This window comes from Lutjanus erythropterus, chromosome 18, assembly GCF_056507025.1.
Source record: "Lutjanus erythropterus isolate fLutEry1 chromosome 18, fLutEry1.hap2, whole genome shotgun sequence".
Lineage (NCBI taxonomy): Eukaryota > Metazoa > Chordata > Actinopteri > Lutjaniformes > Lutjanidae > Lutjanus > Lutjanus erythropterus.
The window spans coordinates 18,476,697-18,496,143 of NC_139334.1; the positions used below are offsets into that span (position 1 = coordinate 18,476,697).

At 39.3% G+C, this 19,447-nt stretch overlaps 1 protein-coding gene across 1 annotated transcript; it reads left to right on the top strand.

The window, feature by feature from the left end:
* Positions 1 to 3,308: 3,308 nt before the first annotated feature.
* Positions 3,309 to 16,697, top strand: bmp4 (bone morphogenetic protein 4). The gene is made up of 4 exons (XM_084741889.1): positions 3,309 to 3,330; positions 8,388 to 8,510; positions 10,213 to 10,577; positions 15,514 to 16,697. The coding sequence occupies exons 3-4, from the start codon at positions 10,220 to 10,222 to the stop codon at positions 16,365 to 16,367; spliced, it is 1,212 nt and encodes a 403-aa protein (XP_084598015.1). The 5' UTR covers positions 3,309 to 3,330; positions 8,388 to 8,510; positions 10,213 to 10,219; the 3' UTR covers positions 16,368 to 16,697.
* The last annotated feature ends 2,750 nt before the right edge of the window (positions 16,698 to 19,447 follow it).

The window sequence follows — 19,447 nt, forward strand, 5'->3', positions numbered from 1 at the left end:
AATGTGTGTGTGTGTGTGTGTGTGTGTGTGTGTGTGTGTGTGTGTATGTGTTATTGAGAGAGAATAAGATAGCCCAATAAATAAAACTTGGAAAATTAATAATCATAAGAGTATTTTCTTGTTGTATGCTAATTTGTGTGACACAGATCCACATCCACCTAAAGAAATGATGACATGGAAGCAAAGAAAATTGTTTCTGATATATAAACAGAAGTATAATCTGCATGAAAGTTTCTAAAGACAAACTGCATTTTATCTCCGGAACTGTACAATTTACAAAATATATAATTCTAATATTTTTTGTCAAATAGAAAGTCACAGGCATTCTTACCAAGCCATAACTTGTACATCACCTCCATCATGTTTGACAATTGACGTGTGCATGAGTTGTTTCTTTGTTTCTGCAAACTTTGTATTTTCCATCACTGCTACACACAGAACAGGCTGATCTTTGTCTTATCTGCCCATAGCAAATTGCTCCATAACTCTGTTGTTTGTTATGGTTTTTTTTTTTATGTGACTGTTTTTGAGGCTTATCTGCATCCTGTGGTCCAAGGTAATGCTGGTGCAGGTTGTCTTTGACACATCCACTGATTACGTAGCCTACATCGCCCTGACGTTAACGCTGCGATATCTCATGCATCTCAATAACTGACACAATGGTTATTGTTAGTTCACCTACACAGACGTGTCTCTGTAACACTGCAGCAATGTCCGGTCAGACGTTTTAAGCACTAAGATAGGGGGGGAAAAGAAAGGAAGCAATATGACCTCACATGTCTATCAACTTTAGCAAATGTATCCTGCAACAGTGGTAACTGATTTCTCTTTATTCTTATCTATTTTTTTTTAACTTGTCTGAAACTTTTTGATAATAGTTCACCAGTGTTAGCAGTGATGTTATAACTGTAATATTGTACAAATATTGTATAGACATCATATATTATCCTGTTCAGAGTGGCAGTGAGCTCGGACACATGTGGCTGTTTCAGACCCTTTAGTTCCAATAATCTCATGATATCAAACCACACAATGAGGCCGGCAAAAAGGAATGTTTTATCCATGTTTAATACACTGGTGCAATGTCAGGTCATCAGCATTATTAGTCCCAGTCATTTGAACTTGAAAGTGAAGACATGAAATATGGATTCCACAAGAAAGCAGCAAGTTTGACCAAAGATAAATTGTGCATGACACGATCACCATCAAAGACACGAGACACAAATGGTTTTAGTAATAGTGGTGAAATGAGACAATCACAGCTGGAGAGCCAATATCAAGACTCATGCAGAAGGTATGCACTGGAAGGTGAGGAATATTATGAGGCCTGAATCACAAAGTTCATCCCAAATGCCACACATGCGTAAAAATACATGAATCCACAGATGCACATATACACGCAACATTTTAATTAATATTATTTGCAACTTTTTGCACTTTAAGGCCAAGCAGTCAAGAGCTAAATGGTACAAAGTCTGTCAGGGTCACTGAGGAGATCAATAATGATTAACAAAATAAATTCAAGGGGCCCACAGTGCAAACAATGTGTAGGAGAGGGACCACAAAAGTAAAGGTAACATGACAAACAATGTCAGATTATTTGCATCCTGGATCTCTGGGCCACTGTTCACTGCAGCCAACATCATCACAAAGGAAGGAGGGTTAATGTCAGGCTCTTACACAGAAATCCAAAGCAGATTTAAAACATAGAGTCACTGTAGCCAAGTTACCTCCATGTTTCATCTGTAAATAACAGTGTCAGACCTATAATCCTTCTTTAGCAGTATTTTGGCCATAAATGTTTAGTGTAAATTCAGTTTATATTGGAAATTAAAAAGCTTCTGAACTATTTTGAATCCAGTCTTGCTGATAATATGTTTTACTTTCTTGTTGCATTCTCATTGGGCATAAAATCAGTGAAAATATTTGAAACAAATTCAGTCTATACCAAGGGTTAATCATCAGGCTGTGACAATGACACATCTTTTCAGATCAGAAATGGGACTTTTATTATTATTATTTTTATTGTTATTATTAACATTATTGCTTGACAGCCTTACTGCATTATATTCCATTATATTCCTGAATTTATTTTTTTTATATTGGTGCTTAAAAACGCAGGAAATGAACTGTTTGAAGCAACAACAACTTGAATGAAGGAAAACTTCTTAACTCATCTCATGTCATCTGGTTCAGGAACCCCTAAAACTGACTATAACCATATGAAGTTAATAAACAGATAATATGTTGAGTTGTAACAGACAGAAAACACTTCTGTTTCTTTACATTAATAACAGTCAATGAGACCCATTGAGGGCCCCATTAACAGTCATACACTGCATCTATAGAGGCCAAATGTCTAAATGAACATCCCCACATCTGCTCAAGGACAAAAGGAAAAAAACATAGTACTATTTTTTGGACAACAATGTGCAATTTGACCCCCAGATTTTGACTTTGGCTTTATTTCAGGGTTACTGCGGAGCACAGACTAATAAGTGAGAGGATCTTCAGCGACTTTTGACAAATAAGTAGCCTCGTCACAGAGGGAACATTATTTCTAAAAATTCATACAATGTGTTCTATTTTTTTCTTCCTTTAAAAAAAATCATCAGTCGAATTTGCTTATTCTGACAGTTGGACTAAATCCTAAATCTGGAGTACGTGGCCAGTAAATGCCAGTCAAAGTCTCTTCGGACCATTTGTTTACATCTGCAGGTCGCCTACATGGGTCTTTTTATTCAGAGTACCACGACGTGACCTTGCAACAAGTAGTTTACTGTCTGGATCGCAGCATTTAGATGCAAATTCAGAGTGTTGCGCATTTGTGCATGTGACCCGCCGGCTGTTGTTCAAATTACAATTTCACATAATGAAAAAGAAAATAGTGCGCGCAATGAGCTGTCTTTATTTAACGTGGAGGAGGAGAGAAGGGGGGTTATCCAAGGTGTTTGAGACAGATGAGGGAGGTGGGGGTCGGGGAGGGGATGGAGGAGGAGGAGGCAGGGAGGGTAAATTGGGCGGACACATAAAAACTGCAAGGGGCCATAGATGCTGGATCATTTGGAAAGTCTGGCCGTTCCTGCGCACTCACCAGCTGTACTGGAGACGGATAGAAACCCCGCTGCAGAGCCCGAGACACCGGCCTTCACTCCGACCACCGTCCCCTCTGCTCCGCTCAGAGGTGTCGCTAAAGGATTAATGAGCCAAAAAGGCACACAGCTTCAGCTTTAAGGCTCATTTCGGCGTTTTTCGGCTTTACGCCTGGACTGCCTTACACCTTCCCTTTCATATTCACTTCATTCGCGGATACCTGGACCTCTACTGATGGTAAGTACGCGCTCATCTTCTGACACATTCACACATCAGAGATTCAGCTTTTATAAACTCAACCTGTTGAATAAAACAGGAGGAATCTCGTTGACAGTTCTCTAGAGTTTGGCTCTTTGGTGTTTGAGCGTGTTTAACCGACTTCACCGAGAGTTGGGAGAGCATTCCCGGTAGAAATCTACAAGTGTACAAGCCCATAAAAATACTTAAGTCTACCTTTTTGACAGAGAAACTGATACGAAGCGAAATATAAGTGTATTTGGGGACGAATAGCGCAGTAATCCTGGCGGAGCTCGTAGCAGGTTAAAGCCTTTTGTGCCGGAGAGTTGAGCAGTGACAAACCAACACAGTGAGGTCATTTCCAAACAGAGCGTCCAATTTCTCAACTCGTCTCTTTCTCCAGCAGAATTAAAATATTTACATTATGTCGATTTGTAACTTTTTCCAGAAGTTTGGCGCAGATTTTGACCGATTAAACACCTGTAGCTGCTTCGTGTCATCCCGGTATGCGTAAAGTGAAAGATGCAGATGACACAACTCCAAATTTAAGACAGAATCGGAAACAAATGCTTACCTATCGAGCTCATTCATAATAACTTTATTTCAACTTAACATGACGTTTTAAAATAATGATTTAACCGTATTTTATCCAGATATAAAGGGGCATATTTATGTCCAAGTCTGCAAAAACATTACAGCGCGATAACAGATGGGATTCCGGTTTGTAATTGTTTAACCACACTGTAATACACGGACTCACATGTTTTCACTTTTTTTTAAACTAACACCTGTTTTGTAACAAATGATTATAAAGCGGAATTGTGTCATTTAATCCAGCAAAGCTGCAGCAGAGCAAACATTTTGCGGCCTGCAGGCGCATGGCGTCCTTGGCACAGTCTTCTTTTACTTTTCAACACAAGTTTCTCTGCCATGCAGGGAAACAGACTCACCAAAGTTTGAGCGCGAGAACATTTTATATTTAGTTAATTATATATTTATTTTTTAAAAGGGGAAACACGTGCGTCTGGCAAAAAGAAGCTAAGCTTGTTTTGGTCGTTTCAGGAAAATATTTGGCCCAAGTGTCGATTTTTTTTTTTTTTTTTTTTTTTTTTGTAGATGTTACCTTATATTTTGGGTTTTCGGGTTTTAATTTGTGTTATTTAACAATCTTCAATAGCATGAGAGCGTTTCGCATTTTAATAAGATTTTAATTTCTTCTTAAAGTTCTAATTTATTAACTGAAAAAGCAAAATCAACCGAAGAAATCTCATTCAAGTCTTGCAACTCATCATCTCTCAGAATAAACCCCAGCTAACAAAACCATTAACCTGGTCTCAGTGATCTCACTGACTGTGAATGTTCTCACTGTTGAACTGCACACTGGGAGCAAATAAAATCCCAAACCTACACTATTCAACAACAAGAGAGACATTACAGGTCTCTGCTTTATTTCTGTCAACACACATGAGGACATTGACTGGCTCAAAATAAAGCAACAGTTATAATTTCAAAGTCCTTTAAGGTTTAGTCACAACCTGTTTTTAGCACAGTAAACAAACCATTACAGTGTTTTATTTAAAAGGATATTGTGTGACTTTTGTTATTTTTTGTCTTTTCAAGTATTGGCCATTATTTGAACCATTGATGCTCTATCATTATCAACTGTTTATGATTTAAGGTTTAATCTAACATGAATGACCATAAACATGTTGCTAAACTGATTTCTGGCATCTAAAATGATAAAATCAGGCCAGAGATTTGGCTGTTCCCTTGGTAACCTGTTGCCCTCCTCCCTCCCTCTCGTCTTCCCTCCCACCATCACTGTCAAATTCCTCAGGAAACACATCTGAAGAGCCATGTGCATAGTCTGATCACATTATCTCTGGTCAGAGAGAGGGGGAGAGGGAGGCCAAGGGGGATCGAGCAAAGCCAAGGGCAGTTAGTTGACTGCTCCGGCCTAATTGCACCCTGGTCTGCATTTGTTGTTGCAAAATGTGTCTCTGTCTCAGTCGCTCAGTTCAAAAGCATTCAGAGTGTGTGGCTTCTCAAAACACGTTATAGTCTGTAGATTCTGTTTTGCTCAAGAGGTTTGATCGGGAGGAGTAAATAGTACTGATAAATGTCTTAAATCTGCAAGAAATGAACAGAGTCTGGTGTAGCTGGAAATGTTTTGCTTTTTTTTTTTTTTTTTTTTAAATCACCGCTGGTGAAAACAGGCAAGCAAAGTGACCGCGATGACTTTTTCCAGAGTTAAAAGTTCCTCCCTGTCTGCCTTACATCTTCTTTCATCATCATCGCACCACTCTGAGTGTCTGTCTGTTTTAGCCTGCAGCTTTGTCAGTGGCTGGTTACAGTTACAAGATGTTCTGTATGGTCAGTGTTTTTGAGTGCTATGAATCCCTGTAATCATGGGAGAGGCCCTCGCTGTACAATGAACGTTTGTTGTAAGAGATGTGCACACACACACTCACACAGAAACACACACACATACACACACGTTATCCCCCCACCCCATGGGTAATAGAGCTGATCATGTTCTGAACCCTCCTCCTCCTCCCTCTTTGCCACAGTTCTCACGGACATGCGAGCGGTGGCACACACTTATGCACGCGCATGCTCGCCATTTAGCTCATGCACACACACACATTGTACAGCACATCACCCTTTCTTCACACACACACACTGGATCTAGTGTCATGACCGAGGAACGGGGGGTCAGTCGGAGGTCAAAGTCTAATGCTGTTAGGAAAAAGATCCTTGATTGCATGTACAGTGAGCCATGCAGGGGCCGAGATAATCGCACAGATACAAACCCAGACATGCTCACACACACACACACACACACACACACACACACACACACACACACACACACACATTCACACACACAATGTTCCTGTTAATGTGCATCCTCACTGTGTAGTAATGCTTGGGTGCTCTCCAGTGGAACGGGCTCCAAATGATGACCAAAGACCTACTTCGCTCCGGAGCACCAAGTAGAAATGTCTGCTGCTCTGTAGCACTGTTGTTGTTGTTGTGGTTAAAAATTGGGCAATTTTATTAGCGTGATTCAACATTTAGCACATTTAAAGTGACGTGTAACAGAATCAAATAATTAGATCCAAATTGTTGTGCTTGTTAAACCTACCAAAGAACACCAAAAGAAATAAAACACTGTTAAGTTTACCTGGCAAGGTACTATGGATGTTAATTAGCATTCTTGCTAAAATCCAGCATGTTTACACCTTGAATTTTTATAGTGATGTTCATTAATGTGCACTGCAGGTATCAAATAAACAAATAAAGTAAAGCAAGTCTGAGAAGAACCTCTTTCGGGGGTATTTTCTAGAGATGGGACCAATCCGATACAATATCTATCTAAAATCCTGATCTAAACCTAACAAATACACGACAAAACACTAACAAATAGTAAAAGTTTAAGTTTGCTATTCTAAGATGCAAAATACAACTTTTACTATTTGTTAGTGTTTTGTCGTGTATTTGTTAGGTTTGTATGTAGCAATGCATTGTGGGAAATTATGCATAATTATTAGGTTTAGCTGTTAATGTCACAAGCCAAAAATCTACAGCACCCCAAAGTGATTGAAGGACACCATTACACAAGTTACATTACACAAACTCTACAAGCTCTCCAGACTGAAGTTCAGTTTCAACCCTAATGTTAACTCTGACTACTACCACTAATGATGCTGATAATAATAATCATAAACATCAAGAAAAAAAGAGTAGGTATAGGTATATTATTGGTAACGGCAGACATCCCAAAAAACTGTATCGGTACGTCTCTAATATCTTCAAGCTTTCTGTTGGAGAAACTGCTCCAAAAACTTTTCAGGAACATACTCCAAGAGAATATCATTGATGCCAGAATCCCACAGCACCCCACACTGTTTGAAGGAGGCCATTACACAAAGTACACAAACTTTCCAGACTAAAAGTTCAGTTTCAGCCTCATGGAATCTTACCACTACTACTATTACTACTACTGATGATGATGATCATGATAATAATAACAATCAAAGTAACCATAAACATCAAATAAAGAGTATCAATACTGGATCAGGTCGGAACTTTAAAAAATGATGCCTTTACACAAGTTACATTACACAAACTACACAAGCTTTTCAGACTGAAGGTCACTTTCAGCCTCATCTAGTCTTACTACCAGTATTGGTATAGTATCGCGATCAGCAGATATCCTAATTCAAACATTAGAATCTGATCAGAACTGAAATAAAGTGGATCGTACAGTATTGTCAACATGTCTGTTAGAAAAGCTGCTCAAAAACTTTTGTCTTTCTGGAACATCCTCCAAGAACATATTGCTGATATTGTGATTGTGTCAAAATTAAGAGCCGGCTACGCCAAAAAACGCACACACACCAGCACTGAAGTCTTCTCCTGATGACAGTGGTGTCAAAGAGCAGCAGGCCTGTCATCAGCGTCACTACAACCTGTGTGATCCCTCAAGTGGGGCTGCGTTACTAAGAGATGAGCCCCCTTTCGAGAGGGATGCATTCAGTCCTTGTGCGAGAAGGACAAGATAAAGGTTGACTGAATTCACTTGGAGACAGTTTCTGTAAGCAAACAGCCCCTCTTGTTTTGGATATAGATTTTTTAACCACTCCTGATCAAAGTGGTGTTATCAGCTCTCTGGCTTGTGTGTGGACATGAGAGGAGAAGTTATCTAATGGTTTTTGCTCTTGGTGAATAACTTTACCATGACTACTAAAGTAGCTCCCTTTGAAACAGGTTTCTTAAAAGATATCTGGACTAGGTGTGATAATGTAATGAGGTGTGTTTTCTGTCTAAGGCATGAGGGATCTGCTGTCTGTGTTGTGGCACATACCTCCTTACATTCCAGTTACAGTAAATAGCTAGCTTAGCCCGTGAGCCAAAATGATAAGCCTTAAAGAGACACTGGTACTTGCTCTTACCCACATACACAAACACTGACAGAGATACACACACCTTCCGTAGTAAATAACAGCCTCAAATGTTAATAACTTCCTTGTGTTTTTTTCTGTATCTTTCAGGAACAGGGTCACTCCAACGTTCTCCTGCAGCCGCCCAACACCACCTAACATTTCCTGGAAGAACGTGTCCATCGACTGCTCCCAACAAACATGGACTGTTTTCCCATGCTTTATTTTCTGTCGGTAAGTGAGTGGACCATGCCATTTCAATTTGTGGCATGTGACCCATTCCTCTCTGTCCAATGAATCACGTATGTCCCTAAATAAAGTCCCTATGGGGTGTTGGATGAGGCAGTTTTTTTTTTCCGGTTAAAATTTGTGTCCTTGGCCCGTGGCTTGTTTGAGGAGACTGTGAGGGACCGTGGCTCCTTATCGAGTTAAGAATTTGCTCTGACCCCGGGGCTGCCTCTTTTATTTGTCTAATCATAGTGGAGGAGGGAGGAGACGAGGGGGGAGGGAGTGAAGAGGAATGGCCCTCAGATTCCATTCAAAAAAGTTGGTTTCTTGAAGCAGCTGTTTACCTTTGGAGGATGTCGCCAAAGATAAACTGCAAGCGGTCTATCTGATCGGGGACTGCTTTACTGTAAACAAGGCAGACCGGACTGTATAACCAATTAGAGTCCGCCCACAGAGGGGACAGTTAGAGAAGAGGGGGAAGATGTGTACTAGAACTGTCATGATAACAGAATTTTAAATTTTGATACAATCCTGGTATAAAAGTGAGATTTATTTTGATAGCATGGACCAAAAGAGTGATACCAAAAAGAAAAAAAAAAAGCCCTAGACACACAAAATAGCAGACAGAAAATGTCACTGAACACTGTCTGGTTTTGTTGCAAGCTAAATTTCAGGCAGGGCAATAAAGACCGAACTGAACCGAGGCCTTGAATAAGCATTTAGATGATGTGTGCCCAAACCTTTTTCCATGTCATGACCTAAACTGAAACTTGGCCACAGGCTAAAAGCAAACACCCACTGTATTGTGTTGTATTGTTGGTTAAAATACAGAATAGTACTGAGTTCCCTTAATTGACTGAAATCCTGCACGGTGTCACTCTTCTCATCGTGTTTATGATAAAGACAACAATAAAATAAAATAATATTTAAAGAGCATTTTAATTCAATTTTACATGTTTAATGTCAAACCATAACAAAGTATCGCAGGGCACTTTTCAAGTAGGGCAGGTCTAGACTGAACAATTTATAAACCCAATCGTTCCCACCAAGAGCAAGCACTGAGGCAACTGTGATGAGGAAAAACTTCCTTTTAACAGGCAGAAACTTGAGCAGATCTAGTATTATATTGTATTGTATTATTTTATTATTATACTAGAAATATCTAGCAGGCAAAATTGAACCTAATGGCAGGCCCACTTTGACCCACGGGCCCTAGTTTGGGCAGCTCTGTTTTAGCTATTTTTTTCATAGCTTTGGTACTTTCAGTACTATGCAACAAATATTTTATCGTTTTAAACATATGGTATTGATTAAGTGTTGAACTATCAACATTTTTCACAACTTAAACATGTAGAAAAGTAGAACTACAGTGATTAGCCAATTAATTGAGTAACTGTCACAAATTAATTGTCAGCTATGCTGATAATCAATGAATTGTTTTGAGTAAGTGAGGTTTGGGAAACACTGATCAACATTATTCAACATTTTCTCTCATTTTCTGGACCATCCACCTAAATGATTACTTGAGAAAATGATCAGGAGATTAACAATTCATGAAAATAATCTTTGGTTGGGAAAAGAAAAGGGAAATCTATTAGTTAGTGTTAGTTAATATTGAGGTCTTTCTCTCCCTTCATTGCATTTCTGTTTTGTGTTTTCTGCTCAGTCCTTTCCTAATCTTTTATCTCCCTGTGCCATCTCCCCTCAGAGACATCATGATTCCTGGTAATCGAATGCTGATGGTCATTTTAATATGCCAAGTCCTGCTGGGAGAGAGCAACCATGCTAGTCTGATACCTGAAGAAGGGAAAAAGAAAGTACCGGGCCTGCAGGGTCGTTCGGCCGCTCAGAGCCATGAACTGCTGCGGGACTTCGAGGCCACGCTGCTGCACATGTTCGGCCTCAAGAGGCGGCCGCGGCCCAGCCGCTCGGCCACCGTGCCTCGCTACCTGCTGGACCTCTACCGGCTACAGTCGGGCGAGGCTGAGGAGGCCGGAGCGCATGACATCGCTTTTGAGTACCCAGAGAGGTCGGCTAGCCGGGCCAACACTGTGAGGGGCTTCCATCATGAAGGTGAGCAGGAAAAAATGGAGGATGCCACTTGAGGTCTCTTTTACATGAAAACAATCAAAAAAGAGGTAGTTTGATGACATCTGAAGTAGTGTGAAATCATATAGTTCTTCTTCACTTGTAAACAACCATCATAGCTGATGAAAATCTATCTGACATGATTCAGACAGAAATCATGTTCATGGATAAGGTAATACTAAACTTTTATTCATGTTTTGCCGCCTTCCTTGCACTCTCTGACATATCCAAGTTTAGTTATAGCAACTAGCAACTAGCTACAAATGGCTAGCAAGAAAACACGCCATTACATTTAATAAATTACAGATTTCTCTACGTTTGAACAATGTTGGAAACATTTGGGTTAATGTAAGTACACAACTCAAACATACGTGTAGTGTAAATATCAACGCCTAACCCATTAAGTAACATTAACTAATGATTAATGCTATAATATGTAACAATTCTGCACAAAAATGTGTGTAAACGCAAGAAAAATCCATATGGCAATGGTGTGTTTCCTGTTAGCCATTGCTAGTTTGTTGCTAGTTGCTATAATGTCTGGGAAAACATTGGTTACCTGAGTATATTATGGATTTCTCTGGGTTTGAACACTGTTGGAAACACTTGCAGTAATGCTGTGATGTAATGTTGGCATGAAAGTATACAATTCAACAAAATATACATATGTCTAGTGGTTTTAGGCATTTTAATTGCATAAATGTTACATGTCATAACTTAAAAAAGTCTAAAAATGACATTTGTTATATATTTAATCATGTTGCATACTTACATTATCCCAAATGTTTCCAACAGTGTCCAAAAGCAGAGAAATTCAGAACTTATTCAATGTAACGTTGTGTTTCTTACTAGCTGCTAGTTACCATAACTTGCGGGAAAACAAGGGATATGTTAGATACGTCAGAGAGTGATGAAGAACTAAATATAACTTAAATACATTACCTCGGTCATGAACATGATTCAAATGCAGAGAAATCTGTAATGTATTCAGTGTAAGTGCATTCCCTGTTGCTAGCTAGTCACTTTAACTTCTGGGAAAACACAAGATACATCAGAGAGTCAGGAAGCAATGTGAATAAACCTTTGTCCATGAACATGACCTCTGCCTGAGTCATGTTAGATAGATTTTCATCCACAATGCTAGTTGTTTAAAAATAAAGACAACAACCCCATGATCCCACTCTACTTCACAATTTCACCAAACTACGTCTTTTGTCATTGCTTTAATGTAAAAGTGTCAGAACTTACATATTGATCATTTAAAGGCAAAAATCTTGCCATCAGTAGGAGGACAGATGATAAATGGATCATGTCAGCACAGAAACATTACACCACACTCATGGTTGTTGCTGCCAGGCATTCCAATAATTTTAGTAGTAATATATTTCATTAGCATGGGCGAGGACTGCTAAGTATTCAGGGCAAAAAAAAAAAACAACATTTCCTACATCCCTTGAAACATGATTGTAAGGCAGTTCCACCCATCTCACCATAACCAAGGAATCTAAGGATGTGGTCACCAAACACTGTCTACAGAGGGGCAAAAAAAATCTGCTAGACAAGCTCTCAAGAGCCTCATTTGACAAAACTCTGCATGTTTGGTTAGCAGCTGAAGGAAAAGCATACCTTCATATTACTGACTTACACTTCTCACCCCACCCAGCAGAACACGGGCTTAAAAAAGCCTTGAAAAGTCTTGGCCTGGAACTGGAGTGTGCTCGTCTCTCATGTCTCCAGTTTATATGGAGGGCTCTTTTAGAAGGACCTTCCTCAACGTGCAATTATCTTTAATGCTACTCTGCAGGCTTCTAAATAAAGCCCCTGCTGCCAACAATGTGGGTGCTGAGAGCAGACGCTGCAGAGATGGAAAAAACAGTCTCAGGAGCTGGTGCGATAGAAAGACTGGAACGTTAGAAGGGTTTCTGTTTATTGTGACTCGGGTCTGCTTAGTTTTAGCGACAAATGCAGAGGTTTCAGTCGACAGATCTGCAAAACTGTGGTTGGAAAGCTCGACTGAAACATGCTTGAAAACGATCTTTGGCAGAGACACAGAGGAGGTGATGCACTAGACTTTAACAAGTGAGGAAGCGATCTTGTAGCGTGGTGAAGCTTTAGGGCTACAGAACATGTCCGCCCTGAGGGGGAGGAGTGAGGAAGGAGGGATGAGTCAGCCTTAATGGGGCTCGTCAAACACACTGCTAGTGGTAGCGCTTACACGGCAGCATACTGAGGCTAGTCGGGAAGAAAGAGCCGCTGGAGGAGGAACTTCTGCCTGTGATGCAATGTGTGTGTGTGTGTGTGCACGCATGCATGCATGTGTGTGTGTGTTTCTACTGCTCTCTACAGGCATTTACCCTCCTTCTCCTTTGCTAAAACTATGTTAATAACACGTTTTGGGGCCTTTTGAGTGGGAGTGCCCGCTTTCATAGAAGCACCATTGTGCAATAGTGTGATTCAGCTGACTGATCTGTCCAAAAACACTGCAAGGTATTAGACTCTGCAGCAGATGGACATTTAGGTGAGGAGATGGTGCAACCAGTCATCTTAAGTTAAGCAAGAAATTTTTATTATTTGTGTAACACTGTAGAAAAAAAGTTGAGAAAACTCAAAGGGCAGCTGCACTTTGAATCAAACTCAAACTTTTTAGTTTTTAAACAAAGTTTCACCAACCTATAATCTTTTGTTGAGATAATATGCATTTCCTCTCTAGATTAATGTGAATCATTTAGTTTTAGAAATTATCCTTTTTAGGATTGTTGACCTTTAGTGGATTTATCAAACTCAAACTCTGATCTATAATCTATAATTATCTACTTTTTCCTTTAGATTAACTTGAATCTTTGATTTTTAGAAACCAAAGTTTTTTTTAAAAAAGTTTTAACATCTTTGAGTTTACTCAATAATTCTTGGAATACACATTTTTGTGCAATTCTGAATCTCAAAGATGAGAAGTTTATCTAAAGAAGAAAAATAAATTATCTTAAGAAAACATTATTGTTCAGTAAAACTTTTTCAAAACTTAAGAGTTTGAGTGGGCACCTAACTCAAAAATAGGGCTCTAGTTAACGGTTATTTTCAATGTCGATTACTTTGTCAGTATTTTCTCAATTAATTGATTAGTTGTTTGATCTCTGACATGTTGAAAAATGTTGATCAGTGTTTCCCAAAACCCAAAGTGACATACTCAAATGTCTTCTTTTGTCCAAAACCTAAAGATGATCAGTTTGCAATCATAAAGGAGTCAGCAAACCAGAAAACATTCACATTTAAGAAGCTGGAATCAGAAAATTTTCATTTTTTAGTTTAAAAAATTACTCACACTGATAAACAGATGATCAAAATAGTTGGCAAGTAACATAGCAATGGACTAATTCTTGCAGTTTTACTCAAATATCTGTTGAAGTGAGTGAAATTTTGCATTTTCTTAAGTGCATCTCAGTACATCTACCTGTTTTCATTCATTTGAAATGAATTAAACTAGAAACCCAACATGAGACGATGTGTGCATGCACATTTCACATTTTTTGACCAAGCTTTGGTTTGAGGATTTGAATACATTGTGTTCCCTTCGCAAAACCTCCGTTCCCATGGGCTTCAGATAAATGAGATTCTACCGTATTGTCTGACTCCTTAATGATTATTCATGATGAAAATGATAAACGTCTTAAGTGAACAAACTGCAGAGCTAATCAGAAACACAGCAGGTTTTAATAATGAGAACCACCTGGGTAAGATTAGGGCCTGGGTGTGAAATAACAGGGGTGGATTGAGCAGGAAAATAGTAGACACAACATTCCTTTCCCCAACAATGGTGATCTTGCCAGAAATCTGCAGACTGAGCGTGGAACAGGGAGCCTCCACTGTGTTTATACTGTAGCTGTGGTACGTTAATCACCACCCTCCTCGTAATGCATGTTTCAGCAAAGTGCTCAGAGAAAGGCATTGAGAGAAGGGCTGGATAATCCTTATAGATAGATAAGGAAGCGCGGACGATGTATATTTATATTGTTGAATACCTCAGAGGCCTTGGGAAGTGTGCATGTATATTATTTCGTGTCAATTAAGCCACGTTAGAGTGAAGAAGTGTGAGGTGAGTGTGAGTGTTTCATAGTTTTAATTGCTGGCACTGTTGGAGAGCGAAGAACAGAGTCGTGCAGAATATCTTCATGAAAACGTCAATTTCTAGATGTTTTTGAATTTATATACATCTGTAGCAAAGTTGTGAGGTCAAGGCTAAACAATAAGGATGGCCTGCTTGCCCGGGGCAAGTAAAATGCCATGATGGGCTAGCAAGTCTAGCAACTCATCAATGAGTCAATAGGAAGAAAAGTAGTTGCCTGCTATTTTGATAATCAATTAATTTCAGTCACTTGTCAAGCAAAAATGTCAAACATTTGCTGGTTGCAGCTTCTTTAAAAGCTTCTTACTGCTTTTATTTGCCATTTAGGATAGTAAATGAAGAGTCTTTGGGTTTTGGATTGTTTGGATTGAAGCCACATTAAGATGTAACTGGGCTCTGGGAAATTGTGAGCATTTTTCACCATTTGTTGGCATTCTTTGGAGTAAATGATAATCAATTAATAACAAAAATGATTAGCAGCTTAGAAAGCTAAGAAAAGATTCAGTTAAAAAGTTTAATGTACTTTAATACAAGAATTATATATAGATAAGAACAGTACAAATTAAGAATAAAAGTAGAAATAAGGAGGAATAATAAAGTAAAGTACAAGTTAAAAATAATAAGCAGGCTGCACTACATTATAGTACTATAGTGCTGTACAGGTAAAAATAATAATTGACAATAATAAATTATACGAATCCTAAATATTCAGCAATATGCAACAATTGTGCATAATTAGTTGTGGCCCTAATTACACTGTCTGAGCAGCTAATCCAACATCCCACGTCTCCTCTGTTTCAGAGCACATGGAGAGGGTGTATGAGCCTGATGATGGAGAAGCCACGCCCCTTCGCTTCCTGTTCAACCTCACCAGCATTCCAGAGGATGAGCTACTCTCTTCCGCCGAGCTGAGGCTCTACCGTCATCAGATCGACGAAGCCATCACTGACACCCTCTCAGACGACCAGGGGCTTCACCGGATAAACGTGTACGAGGTGCTGAAGCCCCCGCGGCGAGGGCAGCTAATCACGCAGCTCTTGGACACACGGCTCGTGCGCCACAACACGTCACGCTGGGAGAGCTTTGACGTGAGCCCCGCCGTGCTGCGCTGGACTCGTGAGGGCCTCCCAAATTACGGGCTGGCCGTGGAGGTTCTGCACCTCAACCAGACGCCACGCCATCAGGGCCGACACGTCCGCATCAGCCGCTCGCTACACCAGGAGCCTGGCGAGGACTGGGAACAGCTGCGCCCCCTCCTGGTTACATTCGGCCATGACGGGAAGGGTCACCCGCTGACCCGCCGGACCAAGCGCAGCCCCAAGCAGCGGGGCCGTAAACGCAACCGCAACTGCCGGCGCCACGCACTGTATGTGGACTTCAGCGATGTAGGCTGGAATGACTGGATAGTGGCGCCCCCTGGCTACCAGGCGTATTACTGCCACGGGGAGTGTCCGTTTCCTCTGGCGGATCACCTGAACTCAACCAACCACGCCATTGTTCAGACACTGGTGAACTCTGTGAACAACAACATTCCCAAGGCCTGCTGCGTGCCAACAGAGCTCAGCGCCATCTCCATGCTCTACCTGGACGAACACGACAAGGTGGTCCTAAAAAACTACCAGGAAATGGTAGTGGAGGGCTGCGGCTGCCGCTAACACACAGACTAACTCGAACTCGGACTCGGACTGGCGACTTGAACAAAGCAACACAGACGCTAAAACAAATCAGAAGGTCTTTACTCCCAAAAATGTTCACTTGGACCCTTATTTATAACTTTTATGTTGAGGTGTATGTTTGTCTCACTTTTTTTGTTTCTTTGACAATATGATCATATATTTTGACAAAATATATATATTTATATCTACATATTAAAAATAAATTGAGTCCTTATTTTAAACATAAAAAAGCTGTACAACTTTTCATGTACATTAGATTGTATAAGGTTTTTTTTATTGAGAATAGTAAAAACAATCTAAAAAGTAAAAGTTTATTTACTGGTAATATTTATTGCTTTCATATGATATACATTTTGGAGAAAAAATAAAAACATGAATTGCTTCCTATAACACCCTCAAGCAGGTCACAAGATGCACTCTTTGTGTATTTGCATAAATTAGAGCACTGCGTGAGTTTGTCACAACACTTTTTTTTAAAGCTACTACAAGGAGTTTTTAACTGGTTATAAAACAGTCTCAGTTTATTATGATGCCTCTGTATGACCTACATAAGCAAAGAGACCACCCAATAGAAGATTTGACTATTTCCATATAGTTGATCTTAATGTCAAACACTGGGTCAGATTCTCCTCAACATGACATGAGACAAGCCTGTATTTACATTTTTCCAGCTAAAGTTATATAGAGTTGTATGTTAGCCAGTTAAAAACAAGCAGCAGGAGATTTATATTTAGAGTTATATTGTACTTATTTTAATTATTACCATGGAAACATGACTGCTTTTGCCCACAGAGTGAAAATTCCTTATAGTAGCTTTAAAGAATTAGGTAATCAGAAATGTACATTGAATTTAATTGACCCCTTTACATGATTTTAATAAGCCCCTCAAAACAAAATCAGTTTGACCCTCTTGTAAAATATCTGTCCATAAAATATCTGAGGTTTGCTAAAATAAAGGTTGACAGTAATTATTTATTATTAGGTTAAGTATTACACTTTTCTTTTGGTAATGGATTAATTGTTAAAGTTAATTTTCATGTAAAAATGGCAGAAGATGCTTTTTCCATCCTCTTAAATATGGACATTTCCTGCTTTTTCATTTATTATCATATTAAAATGAATATCTTTGAGTTTTAGACTGACAAAACAAGACACTGAAAGTCTTCACCTTGATTCTGAAAAACTGGTTATCTTTTGTCATTTCGTTGACATTGCAGCCTAGGATTAAACATGACAATTAATTTTATCCTTTGTTGTTATGTGGTAATGGCTAATAAATAAAATTTGTTCAGGGACGAATAAAACACAGTAATAAATAACAATAAATAGTTACTGTCAACCTTTTGAAGTTGGATTTAAATTCTACCTACCTATCCCCAAAAGCAGAGAAATCTTTCTGATGCTCTGTTTTGTCCCAAATAAAAAACACTGGGTTCATTATCTGACATCTCACCAACTTTGAATGCTTCACACTTCATCAAAGAAGACAAATAATGGGAATTATCACCCTACGCTTCTACATTTTCTCCATTTTCCTCCTGTTTTCGGTGACAGAAGCTGTTGCAGAAATGGTATGCCATTTCAAAGCTAGTAGCAGGCCTTTTGGGTTAGGAGCCTTATTGTTCTCAAATTTCACTTTTATGTCAATTAGGCTAGCATGTGGTGGTTGGACACTCGCTAATCCAATTGCAGCCGGGGCGGGTTGTTGAGCCTGACTGTGGGAGAGTGATTCTATTGTTCTTGACGTCCCCACATTGGGGGCATGATTGTGGCCGATGCGTCCTGCCCTGACACAAGGCGGCTGAGTCCTCAGAAGAATCAAAGGTTAGACGCTCTGTCTCCTGCCTTTGTCTTCAGCGGCTCATGCCGGCAGAGCAAAGACGCCTGTCTCCAACCTGTGCCCCATCACACAATAGGCTTCTACATCACTTATTTACAAGCTGACGGCTGGCCCAAATTATATGATAATGTTTAGAGAGAGCGACTCCTTTGAACTGCCAGGGGACGTTGGCTGGGCTTTGTCTCTCAGACAGTGCCCTGTACATCAGACATGATGATGTACAGGGTGCAAACATGATAAATTACAAAGCTGACAGTATAACCGGTACTTTTTCAGAACTTTAAGCAGTCCTTCCAGGATTTTGCAGGCTTTTTCTGGGGATTTTTGCCGCCTAAAATGCCTGATTTCACAGCAAATTTTCTAAAAAAAATTGTGACGCGTTGTGTTTTTGCTGATTTACAGTTGCAACAAAGACAAAAATTAAGATTTTTTTTCTTTGTATATTTCATTGAAAATCAAAGGCAACTTTTTACCATGAGAATAAAGCCACACTCTGTTCCACAAAGAACCTTTTTGGAGCTTTAATTATAAAATAAAAGTGCACAGAGCATTGACAAATGTCAATAACAATGACAAACCATGCTTTTTTATCAGTACACGTGGCAAAATAAATAAATAACTAAAAGAGAATAGTGAATAATGAAACACTGAGTCAGTTAATTGAGATGTACATGTATTATGTTTGTGTGGGGCATTGTGGGAAAGTATGATGATTGGTCAAATTTGTGGAAAAGTTGCAGCAACTTCCTGGAAAGACTGTTTAATGTGTAGATTTTCTGAGTAAGAACTACGTTTAGGTTCACATTCATTTGGGATCAAGTAGGGCTGCACAATTAATTAAAATATTCTACATGGCCTGGTGCAATATCCAAACTGTAGAAGCTACAATCTTTTAATAAAGAAAATTGAGTAACAGAACAGCATTATAATTAAGTACTGTAGTGCTGCAGAGATGTTCTGACCTGCAAATCTTTTTCTCCAGATGTAAGAAAACATGTTTGTCAGGGTTTGACAATAAAGATAGACTGCTTGCCTGGGGCAAGTAAAATGTCATGTTGGGCAAGTAAATTAACTAAAAACTGATTTTAAAAAATAATTAAACTATTGATCAAGTCATTTTTCATGCAAAAATGGCAGAAAATGCTGTTCAGCCTCTCAAATTTCCTGCTTTTTTTTTCATTTATCATCATATTAAACTGAATATCTCTGGTTATGGCAT

Coding starts and splice junctions, on each gene's coding strand:
- bmp4 (XM_084741889.1), top strand. CDS start 10,220: ATGATTCCTGGTAATCGAATGCTGATGGTCATTTTAATATGCCAAGTC. Junction 10,578..15,513: donor GAGGGGCTTCCATCATGAAG/GTGAGCAGGAAA, acceptor CCTCTGTTTCAG/AGCACATGGAGAGGGTGTAT.